Source organism: Anoplopoma fimbria, chromosome 21 (assembly GCF_027596085.1).
Source record: "Anoplopoma fimbria isolate UVic2021 breed Golden Eagle Sablefish chromosome 21, Afim_UVic_2022, whole genome shotgun sequence".
NCBI classification, from domain to species: Eukaryota; Metazoa; Chordata; class Actinopteri; order Perciformes; family Anoplopomatidae; genus Anoplopoma; species Anoplopoma fimbria.
In genome coordinates, this window is record NC_072469.1 from 16,067,471 (window position 1) to 16,087,596 (window position 20,126).

Genomic DNA, 20,126 nt, shown 5'->3' on the forward strand with positions numbered 1-20,126 from the left:
CATGTCATAGTCAGTGTACCCTAGCTCTTATTTTGAAAAACTTCTGAACTGGAAGTGCTTGTCCTAATGAAGGATGTGTTCTCCACTTCCGACACGTGTGTAGATGTGAAATACGCGCTTATCCGCCAACAACTATCAACACTACATACAATTGTGAGTTTACATTTATGCATTGTATATGTAAGTTTATGAATGATAGTTTGTGACTCATTAAACACAGACCAGCTAACAGGCGGAACCAAAGTAACGTCATAGCAGGTAACTGATGGTTTGTGTACATTTTGCAAGATAGGTGTCGTTATCTTGTAAGAAAAGACTACAATTTCCCCATGAAAATGTTTTGAAGTGGTTGGCTACAGTTTTGCTTCATAACAGCCATTTCTAAATGTAATACTTGCCTGTACTCTGCGTGGGTTAACGTAAATATAATGCTATATGTATATATAACGACTTTAGTTCAGTACTATGGTTCAATCAGATGTATTCTACGCTGGCACAGTGAACCATTAAGGATTTTGGAAATGTAAGTTATTTTTTCCATAGCTGGGCTGCGTTGTCACCACCTGATATGCTGTAATATGGGTTATTATTCAATGTTTACAGGCACTGTTTACTATGCAACAATGGCTGACGCATTCAGCAGCAGCTCGGAAACTGTAATTCAGCGTGTGGTGGACGTCACAGTGAAGACGAGTACCCCTCTGGAGAAACTTGAAGAGCTGTATCAGATCAAGGAGACCTGCGACTTCATCAGGGAGCATCAGTTTGAAAAGGTGAGGACATACTTTATATGTATACATTTAGTCATGTAAATCAATAAGCTCATTTGTATATAAAAGCATGAAAGGACAAACACAATTCCTGTTAATAAGCTGTATAATAAGGTTTTCAGTTAAGCAGCAAAATCCCTTTGCAGGAATGTCATATGAACTTTTGAGCGGGTTTAATGGTCTAAGATGTTTTTGTGCACAGGTTGCGCTGCAGTTTCCCGATGAGCTGCTGGTGGATTCAGTTGCAGTAGCAGTGGAGATTGAGAGAATCAGTAATGCTAAGCCGTTCATTTTGGGAGATACATCCTATGGCAGGTAACTCATCAGGTTTAGCAGAAAAAAGTCTTACGTGGTTTAACTATGCATTGCCTACACAATTATGTCATTTTTAGTGCTTCGATTCTTGATGCTAAGTGAGGTGAAAAAGCAGTGGCCAGTTGTACCTTTTCTGGCGTATCTGAAAAAGACATAGACACTAAATCCTTTACAATATTTCATACAGCACACACATGCTATTTTGAATTTCAAACAGCTTTTCTCACACTGATTTACTAAGTGATGATAATAAGCTTTTGACATTTTCATTCTTTTTTTATTTTATTGATCTGTTAATCATCAACATGCATGATAATATGCCTTAGTACAGTGGCTTGTTGTACCTGAAAATACCAGCTTTAGCTGCTCCACTGTGAGTTTAAATGAGATGTTTTGCAAAGTGAAATGCTTTGATAAAGGTGTTGGTGGTTTTGGATTCTCTTGAGCAGTTGCTGTGTGGACGAGGTGGCTGCAGAACACATTGGAGCCAACTGCATTGTGCACTACGGCAGCGCTTGCCTCAGTCCGTCTAAGAGGCTGCCACTGATTTACATCTTTGAGCGAAGACCGGTGGACCTTGAGAAGTGCAGCTCTGCCTTCAGAGAACTCCACCCTGACACACAGAGTCACGTCGTCATCCTCTATGATGTCAACTATGTTCATGCTATCAGTAAGCTATTCTTCTTATCTGATGTATGAAAGATATCATTTATATTTATTCCATTATATTGTTGTTGTAGTTATTCATGTTTATCTAACGGTTCATCTTTAAATCATGATGTGTAATTCTTCAAGAAAATGTGACAGCTTTAAGATGAATATGGGACAAATTGTTTTTTGTTAATATACCTATCAGTGTACTAAAAAATATGAATTCCAGTTAAGTCATATTAACCACATCTAGAGTTTAGGTAGAAAATATTGAAATCTTGCAGATCCACATCTTAGCTTAATACAGGTTTGTTAAATGTTTCCTCTCAGTGACTGAATACAATGTGTTTTTTTATATTTCAGATGATCTTCTGACACTACTGTTGCCAGAGTATCCAAATATTGTCGTATCAGAACTTGTTGTGGAGGGCGAGCGGTGTTACAGTCACGGAGGGATTAAAAGTCAGCATGACCAGACCCGTCTGTCAGAGGGAGACAACGGCCAGATCTTTTATCAGTTTGGAAGGCGGTTCTCCTTGAAAAGTGGTTTAAGCATCAAGGATTACAGCATGTTCTTTGTAGGTCAGGAGGGAGCAACGCTGAACAACTTCATGATGACGTGGAACCGCTGCTCATTTTGTTCTTTTGACCCCATAAAAGTGACTGGCAGAACTGAGTCAGTGAGTATCAACCGTGCTCTGATGAAGCGATATTACGCTATAGAAAGGGCCAAAGATGCTAATGTGGTTGGCATCGTAGTTGGCACACTTGGGGTGGCCGACTACCTCAGCATCATCCAGCAGTTAAAGGAGACCATCCGAGGAGCTGGCAAGAAGAGCTATGTGTTTGCCATGGGGAAACTGAACGTTCCCAAACTAGCAAACTTTCTTGAAATTGACATTTTTGTGTTAATTGCGTGTCCCGAGAACTCACTGCTGGACTCAAGTGAGTTCTATAAACCTGTAGTAACGCCATTTGAGATGGAGGTGGCCTGCAACAAGAAGAGGGAGTGGTCAGAGGAATATGTCACAGACTTTCGACATCTCCTACCAGGTCAGATTCAGATTTATACACGTCAGAAAGTCCTAAATCAACTCCTATGCATGGAAATTATGATGTAGATCTATATAGTATTATAAAGATATACAATAAAGTGATTCAGTGTTATTTATATTTATGTATCATGTAAAATTTGCAAATATATTATAATTCAAGTTGAGTCTTTTATGTGGGCTTTATTAAAAAGTAGACATGCATAGCTTAAGTTGTACAAAGATGTGGAAGTTTTCTAATTCCCCTTCTAAAATGTGCATTGGTGGCTACAAGGAATATTATTATAATTCAATCAATATATGTTTTTGAGTAGATAACTCCATCTTAAATTTGTTATGCTTTTCCCCTTTTAATTGTTAATGATGAAAGGATTTGTACCAACACTTATATAGAATAGATATTAGGGTAGGTTTTTGCATTTTTGAGAAGTGAAATATAAAATTCAGCCCTTTCTCAACCTCCATAATTTGCTTAATTTAAATACAGTTTTATATTTAATATCCAGACTTGTTGAGCCTACTATATTTTTACGAATATGTGATGTATATATATATATGTGTATATATATCACCAGTAGCCTAGTGAAGGCAGTAGAACTCTTTTGCTACATCTTATTTCTACTTTTTATCTCAAACTTTCATCAGGTGGACAGAGTCATGTGCCTCTGGCCGAGCAGGAGGAGGGCGATGAGCCTGACGTGTCTTTAATCACAGGAGCTCTGCGAAGCCATAATCTGTTGAGCAGTGAGCCTGCAGTGTCTTCATTTGGCTCCTCCGTGGTCCTCAGGAACCAAACCCTGACTGTAGCCAACACCAACTCAGCTGGTATGAGACGGTCACAAACTCAAACATGCTGCACATAAGACACTGTTTGAATTCATTTTTCATGCATCCATAAGTTTATTGTAGATTTCTGCACACGTACAATAATTGCTGAATCAAACAAAACACATTTTGCTTTCTCTTTTCAGCATCTTTTCTGGCAGAGCGAAGCTGGCGTGGCTTAGAGCAGATGTTGGGAGAGACACCTGTGGTGAAGGCAGTAGAGGGCAGGAGAGGCATAGCTATTGCCTATGAAGATGAAACAACGTCTCCATGATGATGCATCAATGAACAATATGTAGACCCTGATTATTAAATGTAATTGATTCTTTATTGGTTTTGGTAAGGGGGTTCCTGACTACTTTTCAGCGTCAGCCACAGAGCTGGAGTACTGGCTCTAGCTTCTTGTTTGTTTACGTGTATTTATTTCAATTACTGGCCATTGACAGGAGCTTCTTCCACAAAGGATGCAGGAAATATACCAGTGTTCCCATTACGTTGCCCTTCAAACCAATCCTGGTTAACTAAAGGAAAATAAGAAATTATTAATTAGAATCATATTTCTCAGACAAATACGTTTTTTTTTAAATATTTTTGTGATCCATATGGCAAAAAGATAGGAGTCTCACCTTTAGAGAGTAATTTGATTTTATCGCCTTGCTGAAAGTTGAGATCCTCTGGGTTTGATGACTCATAGGAATGAAGTGCCACAAAGTGAATCTCGCTCTTTGGATTTCCATCAGTTTGCTAAAAACACAAAATGCATATCGATGATCATTTACTGCTCAATTTCATAATAACTAAAATAAAAAAAAAAAAAACTTGTTTTGCACTGGCTTCATGATACATGGTATAACTTTCCCTTAGTGAATACAGTAAGATATTGTAGCCTGTAACCTGGAGAATGAAATGCTCCTATGATAAATTCCTATATAACAATATTTAAAGACAAAAACTCCACGAAGTTCTTCTTTAACTTTTCAGTACCACCATGATAATTACCTCTTTGGCGTTACACCACAAGGTGATGCGCAGACCACTGGCACGTTTCCACACACTTTCCATTTCTGTGCTGGGGCTGATTACACTTTGTTCCGTTGCCTCGGAGGTTAAACTAAATCGCCCCAAAAAAAGGTTTGAATTTTGTTCTCTATCAGTAACACAATTTTTCAATTTAACTGTAATATTTTTTTTTAATGTGCACCTTACCTCAAAGTAATTGCAGCAGGCGGGAGATTCAGTTTCTTACTGATTTTCTCAATCAGTGTTGCATAGGGAGACCCAGGTGGTACTGAGACGGCAAAGTTAAATGTGAAACGGACCTTGACAATACACAAGTTGTCAGTAGGCCGTATATCCTGCCATTAATGAAAGGACACATTGATGGTATTAAATCAACAGAAAATCCACCCTAAAACACTTGAATACTTTACATGTTGGAACATTGTGTGGTTTATAGGTGTATCATACTCATGGGCATGTCTGGAGAAATCGAGGATTTGATTCGGCATACCTTTTGTAAATCTCCACTGCTGTTCCCACTAGGAGTAGAACCTTCGATACAGAGAATGAGTTGGTCAAAGGTCATGATATTAGGAACCAATCAGAGAATGTTGCCAGTAGTAATTATAGTTTTCTAAACTTGTGTCAGATGAGTTTACCTAGTTTCCTCTGAGGTCTGGTGGGTGGTTCTCGACTTGGACGCTGAGGTATTGCCTGTCCATGAATTATACCATCAAAATAATGCCATTCAAGTAGAAAATAAATAAAGATCTTATTGCGTAATACAAAACTTGAACAAACACCACATTTGCACCAGTTGCCATTTTAGTGAACTGCAGAGTATGCTAAGAACAGTAAAACAAGACGACTGATAATGTATTAAACAAACCTTTTAAAGTCTTAAAAATGTCTCACCTCGTTCTGTTTGGATGCCAAGGAGATCTCCAAACGTTCAAGGTAATTGTAAGGAACAAGTCCCCTCTATAATTAAAATGATAATGATGAATACTCTGAATTGATAGTAACATGAATAATGGTTTTATGTGCATATTTCATCAAACAAAATAATTGCCAACTGGAGGTCTTAAGAGACACACTAGCATAGCGGTTTCAGCTGTTAAGATTCTGTATGTAGTGGCCTTACTCTTTCGTTGAAGATCACAGATGCCCAGTTGTCGGCACCCTTCTGCAGTACAAACACAATATTGCCCGGAACTACAGCCAACTCATCACTGGTCTCAGGAACAAACTCAAACAGGACAGTGTGGGGTTCTCCTTCTAAAGCCCTGTGAAGACAGCAGACATCCACATAGCATCAAGAGCTCTGCTGGCACACTAGTCTTGAATGTTACTGTACAACAATACAGCTCTACACAGTGACTCAACATGTTACTAATATGAAAGCACAACATTTCATATATTTGAATGATATTTTTTCCATTTGTTCTCCACATTCAAAGCTTATTTTTCTATCTATCTACCATCTATCACAAGATCTCACCAAGTAATAAGGTAATGTGCAATCCTTTTTTTACTGCAACGAGGCTGAAATAGAACAACTGTAAACTAATACTATTTTTTTTATATTAAAATGTATTAACATATTTTAAATATAACTGCTTCAAAGTTACTGTTGTACCTCAGAACCTCAGGTTCTTTTGGATAAGTGGGACCATCTTCAACCTGTCAGATGTAAACAGAAACACAGCATCCAATCAATAGAGCTGAAGCTCTTTAACATAATAGGTTAATAATAACCCAATGATTTCTTTGTCATAAGATTGTATAGTCTTTGTTGTGTTTCTATTGCCAAAGAAGAGCCCATATGTCACCTGTGGCTGTAAGGGGGCAAATCCAGAGAAGGCATCCTGAGGAACGACTGAGGCAACAACCTGAAAATAGCATGTAGGTTATGTATGGAAAGTAATTATTGCATTAAGTGATTGACATTTTAGTGAATTAGACGAGCTGCTATCTGGTGAAGTTTAATAAAGCTGATATCACATTGAATGTGAATAATATAGTACCAGCTGTTACTAATGCGGTGTTACCTTTGCTTTGCCCAGGTAGTCCTTCTTCTCCAGCTCAGCAACATAGTGCTTATTCGGTTTGAATAGCACTTTTGATGGGAACTCGACTGGTTTGAAAAGTTTCTGTTTCTGTTAGTGAAAATACATTGCAACAGATTATATTTGTCAAGTATTTCAGACATTCCAGAAAATTCTGATTCAACAGAATATCACTTTGAGCTACACCAATGTAAACAAATAGCACTCTCCATGCCTCATCGTTGACTGATATTTATGTATATTTAGTTGCAAATACACTTGATGATAAGGGGCTTTATTAACAATTGTTCACTGGCTAGAGAATGTAAAGCAAAGAATCATAAAAAAAACTTTTCTGATTTGTGGGTAGGTGAATCACTTCGCTCTTAAAAGTGGCCATCTTAAAAAGAAAGTTGAATAGTCTGGGTTTGTTTATATCTGAACCACAGCTGAATAAATATCATTCTTTGTCATAAATATGATTACATTTAGAGATATTGAGTAACTGAACCAAATTTTTCAATGTTTAAAATTCCAAGATTTTGCAATGGGTGAGGACTGTTAAAAAAAAGAAGGTATGTATGCATGTTTGTTAACTGACCAGGGCTGAATCCAGAGCTTTGTCAATGATATTGAGCTTGGTATCTGTCTTGTAGTTGAGAGCCTTCACAAGGTTATCATGAGCTTTTTCCCAGTGACCCAGCTGAGCCTCAGCCAAAGCCACATTGAGGAGAACCTGAGACAGGAAACATTGATATTGCATCAGATGCATGTCACTGTTTCATTCCCTCAGGCATTTGAAGTCCACATGTTATTAAGGAGTTAAAGTGCGTCACACTGTACTTTGAAAGCCAACATCAACAGTGTCAAATAAAAACAGCAAAGCTACATTTTGAACCATTTGTTCATCATAACATTAAATTAGCATTTAGGAGAGATTAGAAAAACGTATGTAATGTATGTCTCTCAACTGTTTGACAGTAGTAGACAAAATAGAGAGGGGTAGACAGAAATATTTGTAAATTAAATAATGAGGTTTTACAAGAACCTATAAAAATGATTGAATGGTTTTGAATACTTACCTCACATGCATATAATTTGTATCTGAGACCAAGTGCTTTGTAATCTATCAGTTGGTTGCCTCTTAGTGCTTTGAAGGCTTGCTGGAAATCAGCTAAACTCTCCTCATACCTTTGAATGTAAATATTCCAGTTTATTATTTTTGCATGTAATAAACCACAAAAAATATAAAAAAATCGAATAAAAACAGTAGTGACTAGGAATCAAATTTCATGATATTCAAAGCATACTGTGTTGAGTATTTTTTTAAACAACGTTAAATATGAAAAATGAATGTGGCCATTGTATTGTAGATGACTTCCGTGCTTGCCTCTTCTTTCTGTAAAACGTCATCCCTCTTTGAAAGAAGGCAACAGCCAGATGCTCATCCTTGCCTATGCTGCAATCAAACGCCTGAGAAACACAAGTAAACACAGTGACTTCCTCAAGAAGAAAGGAGAAATGGTAAACTCTACTTCTCCTTTCTCAGTGACTTGCTCTTTCAGATTGCAACTATATCACAGTTTTTCATCTCAGCTTTCATCCAAACTAGATGAAAATATTTAATGAGTACTATTGCAAAATAGAAAACGTGGATAATTGTGTGTCATGTTTTGACTTGCATTATACCGACAACACGTCAAGACATACCTTTTCAGCAGCATCCAGGTCTTGGTTAAGAAGATGGAGACAGCCAATGTCAAAATAAATTTTGGAGTTTGGTTCTTGGATAGCCAGGAAAATCTTGAGTGCCTCTGACAAATCCTGTCTGTCAACGCAAGTTACAGCATTGTCCCACTGGCGCAAAGTGTCCACATAGGACATTGTCGCTGGTTTGGAGTACACTGAGCTGTAGATCAAATTAAGGAAGCTCTTGTGATTTGTACCAGCTAGTTCAGGAAGTGTGATGACAGTGTCTTTGTTGCACATTTGCATATAGACCATCCCCAGGTTTGAAGGCCCAATCGTTGTTTTCTGGCACTTAACTTGTCTGGAGTGTGTGTGTGTGAGTTTATATACATCCCCATATTACTTCCCCACCTTGACCATGACAGGTTTTACATGGGAGAGCCATCATCAGTACAAAGACAGAGACAGGCAATTGGAAATTGATGAAGTGTTTTCTTCCTTATGGATTTAAAAGCCTTAAATCTGGAGCGCTTGGTGGAGTTTTTTTTTGTTTTTTTTTGATTAGAATAAACAACTTTAAAAATAAAAATACAGCAAGCAATAAACACATTTCCCTGAGAAAGCATCAGACGTGTTTTGTGTGTTTTGGCCGTGTTCGCCCTCTTCTGTATCCCAATATAAACGATGCTTTTATTGTGAAAGAACAGAGACGTATGTCCGTCATTCAGCAGGCTGACCTGAGACCAGTCGCCCTGATGCAGTCGTTGCGAGCTAAACAAACATGTCTCTGCTACACAATGAGACCACGGACCTTAATGATACGTAGGCAGATGGAAACATGCGACGATCTATAAGAAACGTGCCAAACATCCAGCTGTAGATGGAGAGTCGATGCACTGTGCAGTTGGTTAGCTGTGTGTAGCCCTTTGTGACCGTGTTTACACACTGCTAGCTTAGCTCCCCAGTCAGCTAGCAAAATGGACCTTGGAACAATGTTGTACAACAACTTAAAAGATGTCACATGGAGCACCACGTCTTTGCCATTAGATCAACTTGTCAGTGCTTATAGGTTGCCTCAAATTGCCAAGCTGGATAACGGTCAGTAACTCGCTGTCACTACTAAGTTTTCTTTTGCTAGCTGCTAAGTTGCTAACTAGTTAGCAGCTAAAGGTAAACTCACGTAAGTCAAACGCAAAAAACGGAACCAACTTTTTAGCGTCTGGTTTTGTGACGTATTGTATTCATTCCCAACAAAAGTATCAAGTCAGAGCAAAAGGTTGACATTTGTTGACGATTGAGGTTGTGTCCCTTTTATTTTAAAGCTTTTATCTTTGGTGGACTCACCAGATAATGCTGTTTGCTAAGGTAGTCAGTGTTGTGCCATGTGACCTAGGATAGGTAGGTTAGAATACAACTACTACTGTTTCAGTAGTATGCCAAGTTTGGGACAACATATTGAGGCACCAGAAGACTGTTAATTGTGCAACATGGTGACTGGTTAAACATGTGTGCATGTAATTCTACTGTAAAGGCACATTTGCAGTGTGTTGCCATTTTTATATAAAAAGTGAGGGCAATGGCAGAGCTATAAGGGACAATTGTAGCAGGAGGAGTCAACTTAATTGTTCAATCAAGGCTGATCTTACACTGGGTAAAATGAGATACTCATTTAGGCAAAAACAATACAAGATGATACAGTAAACTGACATGTAGGTGAACGTAGAACAAAATTACAAATGACTGTATTATGGGGTCAGGGAATTTACCTCTACATCAGCGGTTTTGCCCAACAGTTGTGTAATAACATAAGCATGTATTTTATGTTATGTACTGTAAATATGAAGCCATTGTGAGATCTTCCCAATTTCTGTCAAATTCTGCCAAGTGTCCCATGTAGAATAGTGGTGGTGTATTGTGCTTTTAGATTGGAGTGCTTGCTTTTTTAGAGAGGAATGGATTAAGGCATCTGTCATTGGAGGATAGGGATTTAGGAGTGCTGACTAATCCAATGCTTTGGCCTGAGTGGAGCAGCCAGGGAGGCTGACAAGTGGTATAAAAGGAAGGACAGAGTAATCATGGCATTTTTTTAGGATACTGACTTTGTTTGGGATAATCATAGAAAAAATGTTGGATGTTAAAATATAAATATTGCTGACCCACACACTAATCAGGCCAATTTATACAATCGATGCTGAGCCACATTGACTAGATATATCATAACTCCAATAAAACCTAGACCATCAGTGTCTGAGATATCATACTTAATATTTCAACAACAACATTTTACTATTAATTTTTTACATTTTGCGGTTCTGATGTCTTATGACATACGTTTATGATTGTGCAAAAGGGGCATTAGTACAACAGAAGTTATTCTGACAGTTTGTTAGATTTAATGATGTACAATTGATATTTTGTCTACTACCTTGCGGTATTACAATATTTATTTGAAAGGTAAAATCTGTGTTCTGTTTTTTGTTTTCACTTCTGCAGGCCAGCTGGTTGAAGGGCTCAGAGACAATGACTACCTCTTGATTCATTCCTGCCGTCAGTGGACGACTATTACTGCTCACAGTCTGGAGGAGGGACACTATGTCATTGGGCCCAAAATAGAGATCCCAGTACACTATGAAGGTGAGCTACATCTGGGGGGATGCTCAATGCTCTTGAATTTGCTTTACATTTTGTTTTGATGATGTATCTTTGTATGTTTTAAACCAAAAAAAGGTTAAATAAATATCAGTCAACGATGAGGCATGGAGAGTGCTATTTGTTTACATTGGTGTAGCTCAAAGTGATACTCTGTTGAATCAGAATTTTCTGGAATGTCTGAAATACTTGACAAATATGACCATCGTGCTTGATCCAGTTGGTGGCATTGATATGTTTTTTCCTGTTTCAGGTCAGTTTAAGCTACTGGAGCAGGACAGAGATGTCAAGGAGCCTGTGCAGTACTTCAACAGCGTCGAGGAGGTGGCCAAAGCATTCCCTGAAAGGGTTTACGTCATGGAAGAAATAATTTTCAATGTTAAGGTACATCTAATTTGTTATAGGGAATTTTTGGGTTCTGGATTCTGTTTTGTTAATTGAAAGTAGTCTATTTCTGGAATATTTATACCATGTTATAAACCTCTCAATAACTCTGATTTCCAATTCTGACATCAGATACCATATGTCGTCTTTTCACAGATGGCTTCAGGGGAATGCAATGAAGATACCGAAGTTTACAACATAACACTAAGCACCGGTGATGAACTGACATTAATGGGCCAGGCTGAGATCCTCTACGCCAAGACCTCCAAAGAAAAATCAAGGTTCAACACAATTTTTAAGAAGATTGGGAAGCTAAACTCCATCAGCAAGATTGGTCGAAGCAAGATGCCCTGCTTGATCTGCATGAACCATCGCACCAATGAGAGCATCAGCCTGCCTTTCCAGTGCAAAGGCAGGTTCAGCACCTGTAGTCCACTGGAGCTTCAGATGCAGGACGGCGAGCACATCATCAGAAACATTGTGGAGAAAACCCGTCTCCCTGTCAACGTCACAGTACCCAGCAGTCCACCCCGCAACCAGCACGACCTCCACCTCATCCGTGAGGGTCATCGCTACAAATTGGTCAACATTCAGACGAAGACGGTGGTTGTGTGCTGCATTCTGCGAAGCAACAAAATTATCCCCATCCATTTTCCCTTTCATATGGCCATGCCTAGATTTATTATTCCAGAAGAACTGCTGCAAGGAGAGTTGTGGCTAGAAACTATGGTACATCGCTGGTTCTCCTTTTGCCAGGAGCAGTTTGACATAGACGACTATTCTCGCGCCGTCCGGGATGTGCGGACAGACTGGAACGACGATGGGAAGAGCCCTAAGAAAAGCAGTGGGAATGGCAGTTGCAGTGGAAACAGCGGATGCAGCAGCAGCTCCAATGGTTGTCCCAATCAAATGCAGATTCCCAGCTCTTTAACTTACGCCCGGGATGAGCTCACCCAGTCCTTCCACCGACTGTCCGTGTGTGTGTACGGCAGCAACCTGCACGGTAACAGCGAGGTCAATTTGCAGGGCTGTATGACACTATGTGGAGATTGGACTCTTCTGCCCTCTGACAGCATCCCTTCAGAATCAGGAGAAAATGAACACTTTTTCCCCGATCTGATGGAGAGCACAAGCCAACAACCAGCCCTCAACAAGTCGGACGTTCCTTATGAGGAGCTGTGGTTGGATCATCTGAGAGGTCAGATCCCAAAACCTTCTTTAAGCGAGGGAACTCGAGGCATCAACAATGGCTGTAGTACAACAGCAGCCCTGTCATACCAAGTGACTTCTCCTCTTGGTGCAACACCCAGTTTAGATGTGTCTCTTACTCCACCACCAGTTCCACCCAAGTCTGAAGCTGTGAGTATAATCTATCATACTTAAAGTTGTAATCCTTAAGGTTACTGTGGTAACAGCAATTGCAGTTTAAGACTAAAGCAAACAGTGGCTTCTTTGTCAGAAACAGAACCGAGACAACTGGTGTATTAGATTACAGTGCAACTAAACAAACTCACATTGTTTTAATAAAGCAGTCATTCGAAGAAGAAAAAAAAACGCGATTCTGATTTAATACTATGCACAGCGCAAGTATTTTTCCATACTACAGATGGCCACAGTAAAGTTGGTTAACTTGCTGAGTTGGAGATGTGCAGCCTGCCGTTCTTCATCTTCAACAGGTCACTGTGTCTGTTCCTTATCGCTATTCTGCTGGAAAAAATAAGAATACCCCCCCTGTTGAAATCAATGCAGGAAATGACCGTTGCTTTGAAAGGTCATGATTTCTGATAGAAAGTTGCCCTGCATGCCATGTTGCCAGGTTGCAATTTAGTGTTGATTGTGGTGACAAATACATTGTGTTCCCGGTGGCTGCTTCACAATAAAAGTCACCCTGTGCTTTGCTGGTTAAAAGCTTTTCTAATGTGAAGCAGCAGGATGTTCAGTTTGTAACTTAAGAGGGACTGACTTTGAGGCTGTTGTGAACAAGATGAGATTGCACTGGATTTTATGGATAGATTGTTTTCCTTTAAATGCCTCGGGCTAAGGAAGGCAATCTGAATGCGGCAGTGGGAATGATGGACTCTGCCACTACCAATAAAAATTATTATACAGAGAGAATTACTGAATGTAAATAAATGAATGGCTATTGCAGATGAATTGCAGACCATGAATGGTAAAACAAAGGGTTTGATTTCGTGAAAATTATAATTTAAAGCACTGTCTGACACCTTTTAGTTTTACTGAAAAAATAATGTGTTAAATTTGCCTTCAGTTTCAAAGTCAGTTCTTTTCCTTTCTAGGTGAAGGAAGAATGCCGTCTTTTGAATGCCCCACCAATTCCTCCACGAAGTTTGAAACAGATGCCATCGGTGCCCATCCTGTCTAAACCACGGCAGCAAGAGACTCGGTCTCCAAGTCCAACCCTCTCCTATTATTCTTCTGGTCTCCACAACATGTAAGAACTGGTGCCATTTCATAGCAACATTTTGACAGCAATTACACCCAAATTAAAAATAGAAAGAAAAAAGCAGGACATGCTGACATTTCATAGTTATAGAAAACAATGTTGTGTAGGTATTTCTTCCTTTTTTGTTCAACTCTTTTCTTTTCTTTACCCCCATTCGGTAACAGTCAAGTTTTTGTTTGAAATGTGAAATATGTCGAACTCATATGATGAGGTCTACAAGAAGGGTTGCTTTATAACCCCAAATTAATTTTATTCTTTTCCATCAGTAGTGGAGCATCTGAGCAAGAGGCGGCCGACACACAAGAGCCAAGCCGAGTGTGCTACCCTTGTAAATGGGTTAAATCCAACAGCACTGAGCCAAACGCTACGGTGCCCTGTGGTAGCCTGCCTTCGGATATGATGTCCTCCAGGTTGTCTTGGCCAAATCATTTCAGTGGAGGAGAATCGCACAGCATGGAGGAATTTCTACCAGCCAGCTGTCGAAGTTACTACAGTTACCCCAGAAAAAGATCCCTAAGCACCCCAAAAACCTGTACAACCAGCCTGGTTGACTTTGATGCCCAAGAGCACGCACACAGCAGTAAGGACTTCATGTTGCAGAAAGCTTCTCTGAATCAATTCTGCACTAAATCCTCAAGTTACAACTCAGAAATGTACAGGGACAAGCCAATAGAAGAATCTAACACCAAGCAGAGCCTCTCTTGCCCCATCTTACCACCGAGAACACCAAAATCTAATGCCGTACAGGAGAGCACTGATTTGCAGTCAGGCTCTGTCTGTGACAGTGAGCTGGAAAATGCCAACTGCTCACTTACTCAACATGAGCAGGGCACAAAAGACTTATTAACTCATAACTCACCATCCTTTCCCCCCACTGCACAGTGGCAGCCCCCGTCCAGTCTGGCTGGCCTTTCTATTGAGGAGGTGTCCAAATCTCTTCGGTTTATTGGCCTGCCAGATGACATTGTTTCTCTTTTTGTGTCTGAGAAGATTGATGGGAATTTACTCCTGCAGCTCACTGAGGAGATTTTGTCAGAGGACTTCAAGCTAAGCAAACTGCAGGTAAAGAAACTCATGCAGTTCATAAATGGGTGGAGGCCCAAGATATAGCTAACAGTATATGACACTAAGTTCTGTTATAAAGCAGAGAGTCATGCTTTCAGTATATATGCTATGCACACCAGGCCACAAAGAGTTTCTTTTTGTGTAATATGAATTTATGTCTTTGTTACTATATTGTGGGGACTTAAAGTCTGTGACTGCTACTTACTTACTGAATGAAACCATTTGGCACTTTCATGGAGACGTTTTCATGTTGCCTACTATGTACTTTTTTTGCCCACAGCCTTCTAGTGGTCATGTCATCACATGAATCCTAATTTAATCCAACAAATGTAAAGGAAAACACTGATGTGACAAGAGATTTGCTTAATGAAGACGTTGTACCATTCCTTAAAGATGATACCACAACTTGAATCAGAAGCTATTTCCAGGATTTCTAGAGCGCAGATGATGTACTATGGTATATGCTGTTTATTTACCATATTAAAAAACAATGTAAAAACTTTTGTAGGTGATACACAATTTGACATTTGGCTGAATTTGGAAACCAAGAAAAAGCTTGCTTCCCAAACTTGCAATTATATAGTTATGCAGTTAGTGATATATGAAGTATGCACTATTTTGACTAAGTCCGGGATGTGATGTCAACAGAAACAGTGGAACTAATTCACTCCTGTTGAATGAAGTCAGTACCATGTGCAACAAGATGTCAGATTTATAACTCTACTCATGCAAGGTCTTATTTCTATTTGATGCCTTTTTAATCTAAAGTTGAATTCAACTTGATTGCTAATTGCTTTGACTTTAAACATCTCTGCTTTAAAAAAAAAAAAAAAAGAAAACTGTTTAGAGATTATCTGTTGCAAAAGAAGACTGACTGGGGCCTGACAAATAGATATCCTTTCTCTCAAACTTACATGGAAATAACCAACAGAGGTGATGGACCATGACATTCTACATAAAATACAAATTATGCATCATGCACTTTGGTAGATTTCAGAATCATTAATTGCAGCTAAAGTCATTAAATATAAACCTATATAAGAAAAGTGTCTACGTAGAGAGTGAATGCACTACACGCTTTTTCAAAACTAAAATGGTACTTCTCCTTTGTTCTCATTGTATGTATTGTACGTGTGCTCTAATGCTAGAAACTATATAAAAAAAATAGCTTTTCTGCGCCTTAACCCATTGACCTTAATATATATAATGTTTCACTTTGGCTTAACATTTTCATTTAGCCAGTCTTTTTGTCTTGAGAATATCTTCTTACATAAACGCCTCAACCTGAACATGGGGGAATGATGTTAAGCGTGTATTTCCCCATGCCCCGAGAGGCATGTAAGCTAAAATTGAAAATGATCTGCTTAAATGAAATATTGGCTTCTATTGGTACCAAACATTTTCTCTGTAGCCTTGAATCAGAGTTGATTTATTTATGCAGTATTTAACATAATGCAAAATATGCAGATTAGTTATTTTCAGACTGTTGGTATGGCTGATCTATGAAGGTGCCTTAGCAACAACAGCCTTTCTACAACCCAGGACTGATCTGTTGGCCAACAGCTGTTGATTTTTCCCCCTGACACTTTTTTGCAGTGGGTTGTTACATATTTTACTTGATATATTTTGTATGTAAATGAAAATTTAATGTGATTTTTTTTTTTTAAAGAAAGTGAATACTAATGTTGAAATTAATTGTATTGAAAAACAAGCTTATGTTCAAATTGCTGTTCTTTTTCTTTTACTTTCTGTACATCTTGCTTTCTAGTTGGGTTTATGAATCCATGAATTCAAAAAACATTGATCATGAGGTAAGAAAATCCCTGCAAGCCTCAGTCACTCTACATGGGCAGTGACCAAAAAGAATAATGTTAATAAGCCATGTGTTCAGGTAATTTTCCAGATTCTCTTCATGAGGAATTCATGTTTCCCTCGACAATGTTATTAAATGATGATTAATGTACTATGCAATAGACATGGCCATCCAAAGAGACCATGGGAAGGAACAACTAACCCAGGGAGTGATAATGCAAGGCCATTAAGTATTATGCATATTGAAATAACTACAAATAGAAAATAGTGCATGCAAAAGGAATTATTTTAAGTCAGTCATTTTACATGGATACCTCTGAGATATAAACTGTGAACACACTACAACAACTGGCCCAGTCCCATGAATACACCATCATCAAGCAGTTAACACTAATCGGTGTTCCATGTTGATGGTGCCTGTCAACCCACCTTAATAATTAGCACATGTGCAAAAGGAGTGAAAATGACTGTGACACTGGGTTTTGACAGCATTATTTGTGAGCATTATTGAAATCTTGAGTTATGGACAGCTATCTTTGAATTAAGTTTTGTTTCCCCTATTTTTGATTGTATTAAAAATGAATTAACTGGTGTTTGTGTTTTTTCTTTTTTTTTAGTTAAGTAGCAGTTCAGGGCTGTTTATGTGGAATCAGGAAGAAGTTCAAGTTTTCACATTTAATCAGTTGCACAACAATGTCATACAAAACCTGGATTATGAAAGAGGTCTGTGCTTAAGCAACACGATACATTAGGCAATGCAAATGATTCGTTGATAAGGGTGATAGTGTTATTATCCTACATTATACTTTTTGTATAATATAACCTGTTAATATGATCATAAACTACACAAATCCAGCTAACAGATGCCGCTTCAATGTAGGCAGACATACAGATAAGTGATGAACATAATGATTTTAATGACCTCTAAAAACAAACAGGATCTGTATTGTTTTGGCACTCTTAGGGGACTAAGTGTTATTAGGTTTTAGAGCTGCAAAAGTTGATTATCAGACAAACAACCGTTAATTAACTAGCAACTATTTTAATAATTGATGAAATGTCAAAACTGACAAACATTTTATTGGCCCAGCTCCTCAAATATGACAAGGTGCTCCTTTTTAATATTGCTGTCTTAGCATTTCAATGTTCAAAGTTTATATCAGTACTTTCTATAGATTCATTTATTTAATACAGTTGCATTCCAAACGGCTCTAGAAATATTGCAAAATCAATCAGCAAATTGCATAAAGTCCTCAGCAGAGGTTTGCTGGGTTTAGTAACAAAATGCAGATCCAATCTGAAGCATTTCAGGAACCAGTTAGTACTTCATCAGTTCTGCTTTATTGAGGGCTTGCAGTCTCTGTTTCCTGTCTTACATCGCACAGGTTAACTTCTCACAGTTCAAAGAGAACTGCAGTTCTGCTTTTTATGGCTCAACTTTCACAACTGGTTTATATTTGAAGCCCTAATTATAATGATTTAAAAAAAAAAAAGCCCCAGTATTTCACCCAGTTGGCCTAGAGTTACAACATATATGTTGAAGTCATACTTGAATATCATCTCTATGGACATGCATCAAGTATTACATGTAATACTTTATAGTCAAGGTTATATCTCTTCCAAAATGTGGAAAAACAAAAGCTACATATTTATGATGCTCATTCATGAACCATATCAACAGATGTTCTGACATTTTATTAGGAAGAAAACTAGAAAACTATAACGGGTGGCGACTGATACATATCAATTTCAATGCAGTTTATGTATTTATATGTACTCATAGATACTATAGTCTGGGGCTCACTATCAAGGATGAACCTACACACACATTTTTCTCACATACACAACTATCTCTTTTACATGCTCACACAGACACATTTATAAGCACCTCGACACAAACAAATGTAGATTATTAAAAAAAAACTAATAACTAATAATATATAAAAAGTCAATAAAATGTTTTTGGGCAGCTTTTGTAGCAGTTTTAATTAATTCACTAAGTGTCAAAACCTGAACCTAACTTTAATCAGAACATTTAAATACTGAACTAATTTACAACATATCCTTTATGATCAACAGAAGCCTGTTGACCTGCAACTATTTTTATGTTAATTACATAATCTTTCATAGTGAGTGAATGTCTTCTATCGGCTATCCTGTCAGACAAGTAAACAGAATTTGATGTACAGAATTTGATTTTAACCCAGTCACTGTTTAATCTTACCTCCTTATTGTAACCAACCAACCAACCAGGACGCTCTCAGGTCTCTTGTCTCCACTCTACAAGGTAAAGCCACCCCTCCAACTCTGTTAGGCCAAATATGGATGAAAAATTGAGTAGGTGGGCCAAGTCAGCTTTATAAAAAGCCTTGAGATATGAAACATTCTCCAAGACTCCATTCAGCTGCTGACCAACCAACCAAATTCTACTCTCTGACCATTTCAACGGCCGGACACTGCACCAACCCATCAGCCACCTGGGCATCCTTCCCACAGAAGACCAGCTCTCCAAGCCAACTTCCAGGTCTGCTGTCACAGTTGATAGATTTAATTTGTATTGTTAAGATGTTGGTGAAGGGTGTGATATCTGCAAGTGAGGCGACTAGTTATAAGATACAGAGTATTTGGAGTGCATATACTTTTTGTGTCTCTATATGATGAAAAATAAATTTGAGTAGTGCATTTGTTGTAAAATTCACACCCTCCATTACTGTACTTTTTACTGAAATTCTATATCTATATAGGATTCTGATGCAATTCGATACCAAATTAACATAATCCTATTCATGGTCATCTTATTCTGCCTGTGACTTTCACCCAACATACCTCACTAACGCAGTGCTGTTGGATAGCCAACCTTACGCTACCAATGTTGGAACATCCAGCTCATGAATGCACAACACATAACACGTAACCACCACATACTGTGGTAACAGTACAGCCTTTCTTCATCTCGCTTATTAAAGAAAGTAATACTGAGCAGAGTCATAAGATGTTTTTAGTAAACCCCACTAAAGTGAGTAAAATGATTGTGATATTGTGTTTGTTGTTAGTCATGTCACCTCCAGGCCTGCTGTTCCTGCTGTTGATGTCCTCCTGCCTTGCTGTCTCAAGCACTAAGCCAGGAATTCGAAAGGGGACTTCTCTTGACGAGGGTAAACTGAAGCAAGAATCGCATCGAATCATGGAACCGTTGAAAAAGCTTAATGCCTGGTTTAAGAAACATTATCGGACTATTGGAGAGGTCCTTGTTGAAAATGTAAACCAGATACCAGTAGTTGGGCCAGGCCTTGCTCAAGCTATCAAAACCCTGTTGCTGCTAACGCCACAGGCAGGGACAATGGACGCTGTCAACTCTGAACTTAGAGTTCTTAATTATAAGATTGACAACTTTGGCTCAGAA

At 38.5% G+C, this 20,126-nt stretch overlaps 3 protein-coding genes across 7 annotated transcripts; 2 read left to right on the plus strand and 1 right to left on the minus strand.

Moving 5' to 3' along the window:
- Window positions 1–72: 72 nt before the first annotated feature.
- dph2 (diphthamide biosynthesis 2) lies at window positions 73–3,887 on the plus strand. 2 transcript variants are annotated; one of them, XM_054623033.1, is made up of 7 exons: window positions 73–153; window positions 604–773; window positions 973–1,085; window positions 1,535–1,755; window positions 2,100–2,789; window positions 3,434–3,613; window positions 3,760–3,887. In XM_054623033.1, exons 2-7 carry the CDS (start codon window positions 624–626, stop codon window positions 3,885–3,887), a joined length of 1,482 nt encoding a protein of 493 aa, XP_054479008.1. In that variant the 5' UTR covers window positions 73–153; window positions 604–623. The 2 variants fall into 2 exon arrangements, with proteins under 2 accessions (XP_054479008.1, XP_054479009.1); XM_054623034.1 differs by lacking the exon at window positions 73–153 and adding an exon at window positions 175–258.
- On the minus strand, window positions 3,657–8,588 carry ncf2 (neutrophil cytosolic factor 2). Its single transcript, XM_054623032.1, has 15 exons — window positions 8,371–8,588; window positions 8,051–8,133; window positions 7,743–7,851; window positions 7,262–7,396; window positions 6,664–6,771; window positions 6,445–6,504; window positions 6,252–6,295; window positions 5,757–5,898; window positions 5,528–5,593; window positions 5,272–5,326; window positions 5,124–5,164; window positions 4,820–4,968; window positions 4,613–4,724; window positions 4,240–4,357; window positions 3,657–4,134 (listed from the first exon to the last, which is right to left on the minus strand). Exons 1-15 carry the CDS (start codon window positions 8,542–8,544, stop codon window positions 4,043–4,045), a joined length of 1,488 nt encoding a protein of 495 aa, XP_054479007.1. The 5' UTR covers window positions 8,545–8,588; the 3' UTR covers window positions 3,657–4,042.
- Window positions 8,589–9,121: 533 nt separating this feature from the next.
- garem (GRB2 associated, regulator of MAPK1) lies at window positions 9,122–17,315 on the plus strand. Of its 4 annotated transcripts, none has more exons than XM_054622844.1 (6): window positions 9,122–9,447; window positions 10,843–10,983; window positions 11,252–11,382; window positions 11,515–12,741; window positions 13,680–13,834; window positions 14,113–17,315. In XM_054622844.1, exons 1-6 carry the CDS (start codon window positions 9,327–9,329, stop codon window positions 14,954–14,956), a joined length of 2,619 nt encoding a protein of 872 aa, XP_054478819.1. In that variant the 5' UTR covers window positions 9,122–9,326; the 3' UTR covers window positions 14,957–17,315. The 4 variants fall into 4 exon arrangements, with proteins under 4 accessions (XP_054478819.1, XP_054478820.1, XP_054478822.1 ...); XM_054622845.1 differs by having other exon boundaries at window positions 14,116–17,315; XM_054622847.1 differs by having other exon boundaries at window positions 11,539–12,741.
- The last annotated feature ends 2,811 nt before the right edge of the window (window positions 17,316–20,126 follow it).

Bases quoted from the DNA above. Each gene is read 5' to 3' on its own strand.
- ncf2 (XM_054623032.1), bottom strand. From the start codon at position 8,544: ATGTCCTATGTGGACACTTTGCGCCAGTGGGACAATGCTGTAACTTGC. The intron at 7,397-7,742 runs GTAAGTATTCAA...TTCCTGTCTCAG, and splicing joins ACAAATTATATGCATGTGAG to GTTCTCCTCAATGTGGCTTT. The intron at 4,725-4,819 runs GTAAGGTGCACA...GGGGCGATTTAG, and splicing joins CCTGCTGCAATTACTTTGAG to TTTAACCTCCGAGGCAACGG.
- garem (XM_054622844.1), top strand. From the start codon at position 9,327: ATGGACCTTGGAACAATGTTGTACAACAACTTAAAAGATGTCACATGG. The intron at 9,448-10,842 runs GTCAGTAACTCG...TCACTTCTGCAG, and splicing joins AATTGCCAAGCTGGATAACG to GCCAGCTGGTTGAAGGGCTC. The intron at 13,835-14,112 runs GTAAGAACTGGT...CTTTTCCATCAG, and splicing joins TCTTCTGGTCTCCACAACAT to TAGTGGAGCATCTGAGCAAG.
- dph2 (XM_054623033.1), top strand. From the start codon at position 624: ATGGCTGACGCATTCAGCAGCAGCTCGGAAACTGTAATTCAGCGTGTG. The intron at 1,086-1,534 runs GTAACTCATCAG...TCTCTTGAGCAG, and splicing joins GGAGATACATCCTATGGCAG to TTGCTGTGTGGACGAGGTGG. The intron at 1,756-2,099 runs GTAAGCTATTCT...TTTATATTTCAG, and splicing joins CAACTATGTTCATGCTATCA to ATGATCTTCTGACACTACTG.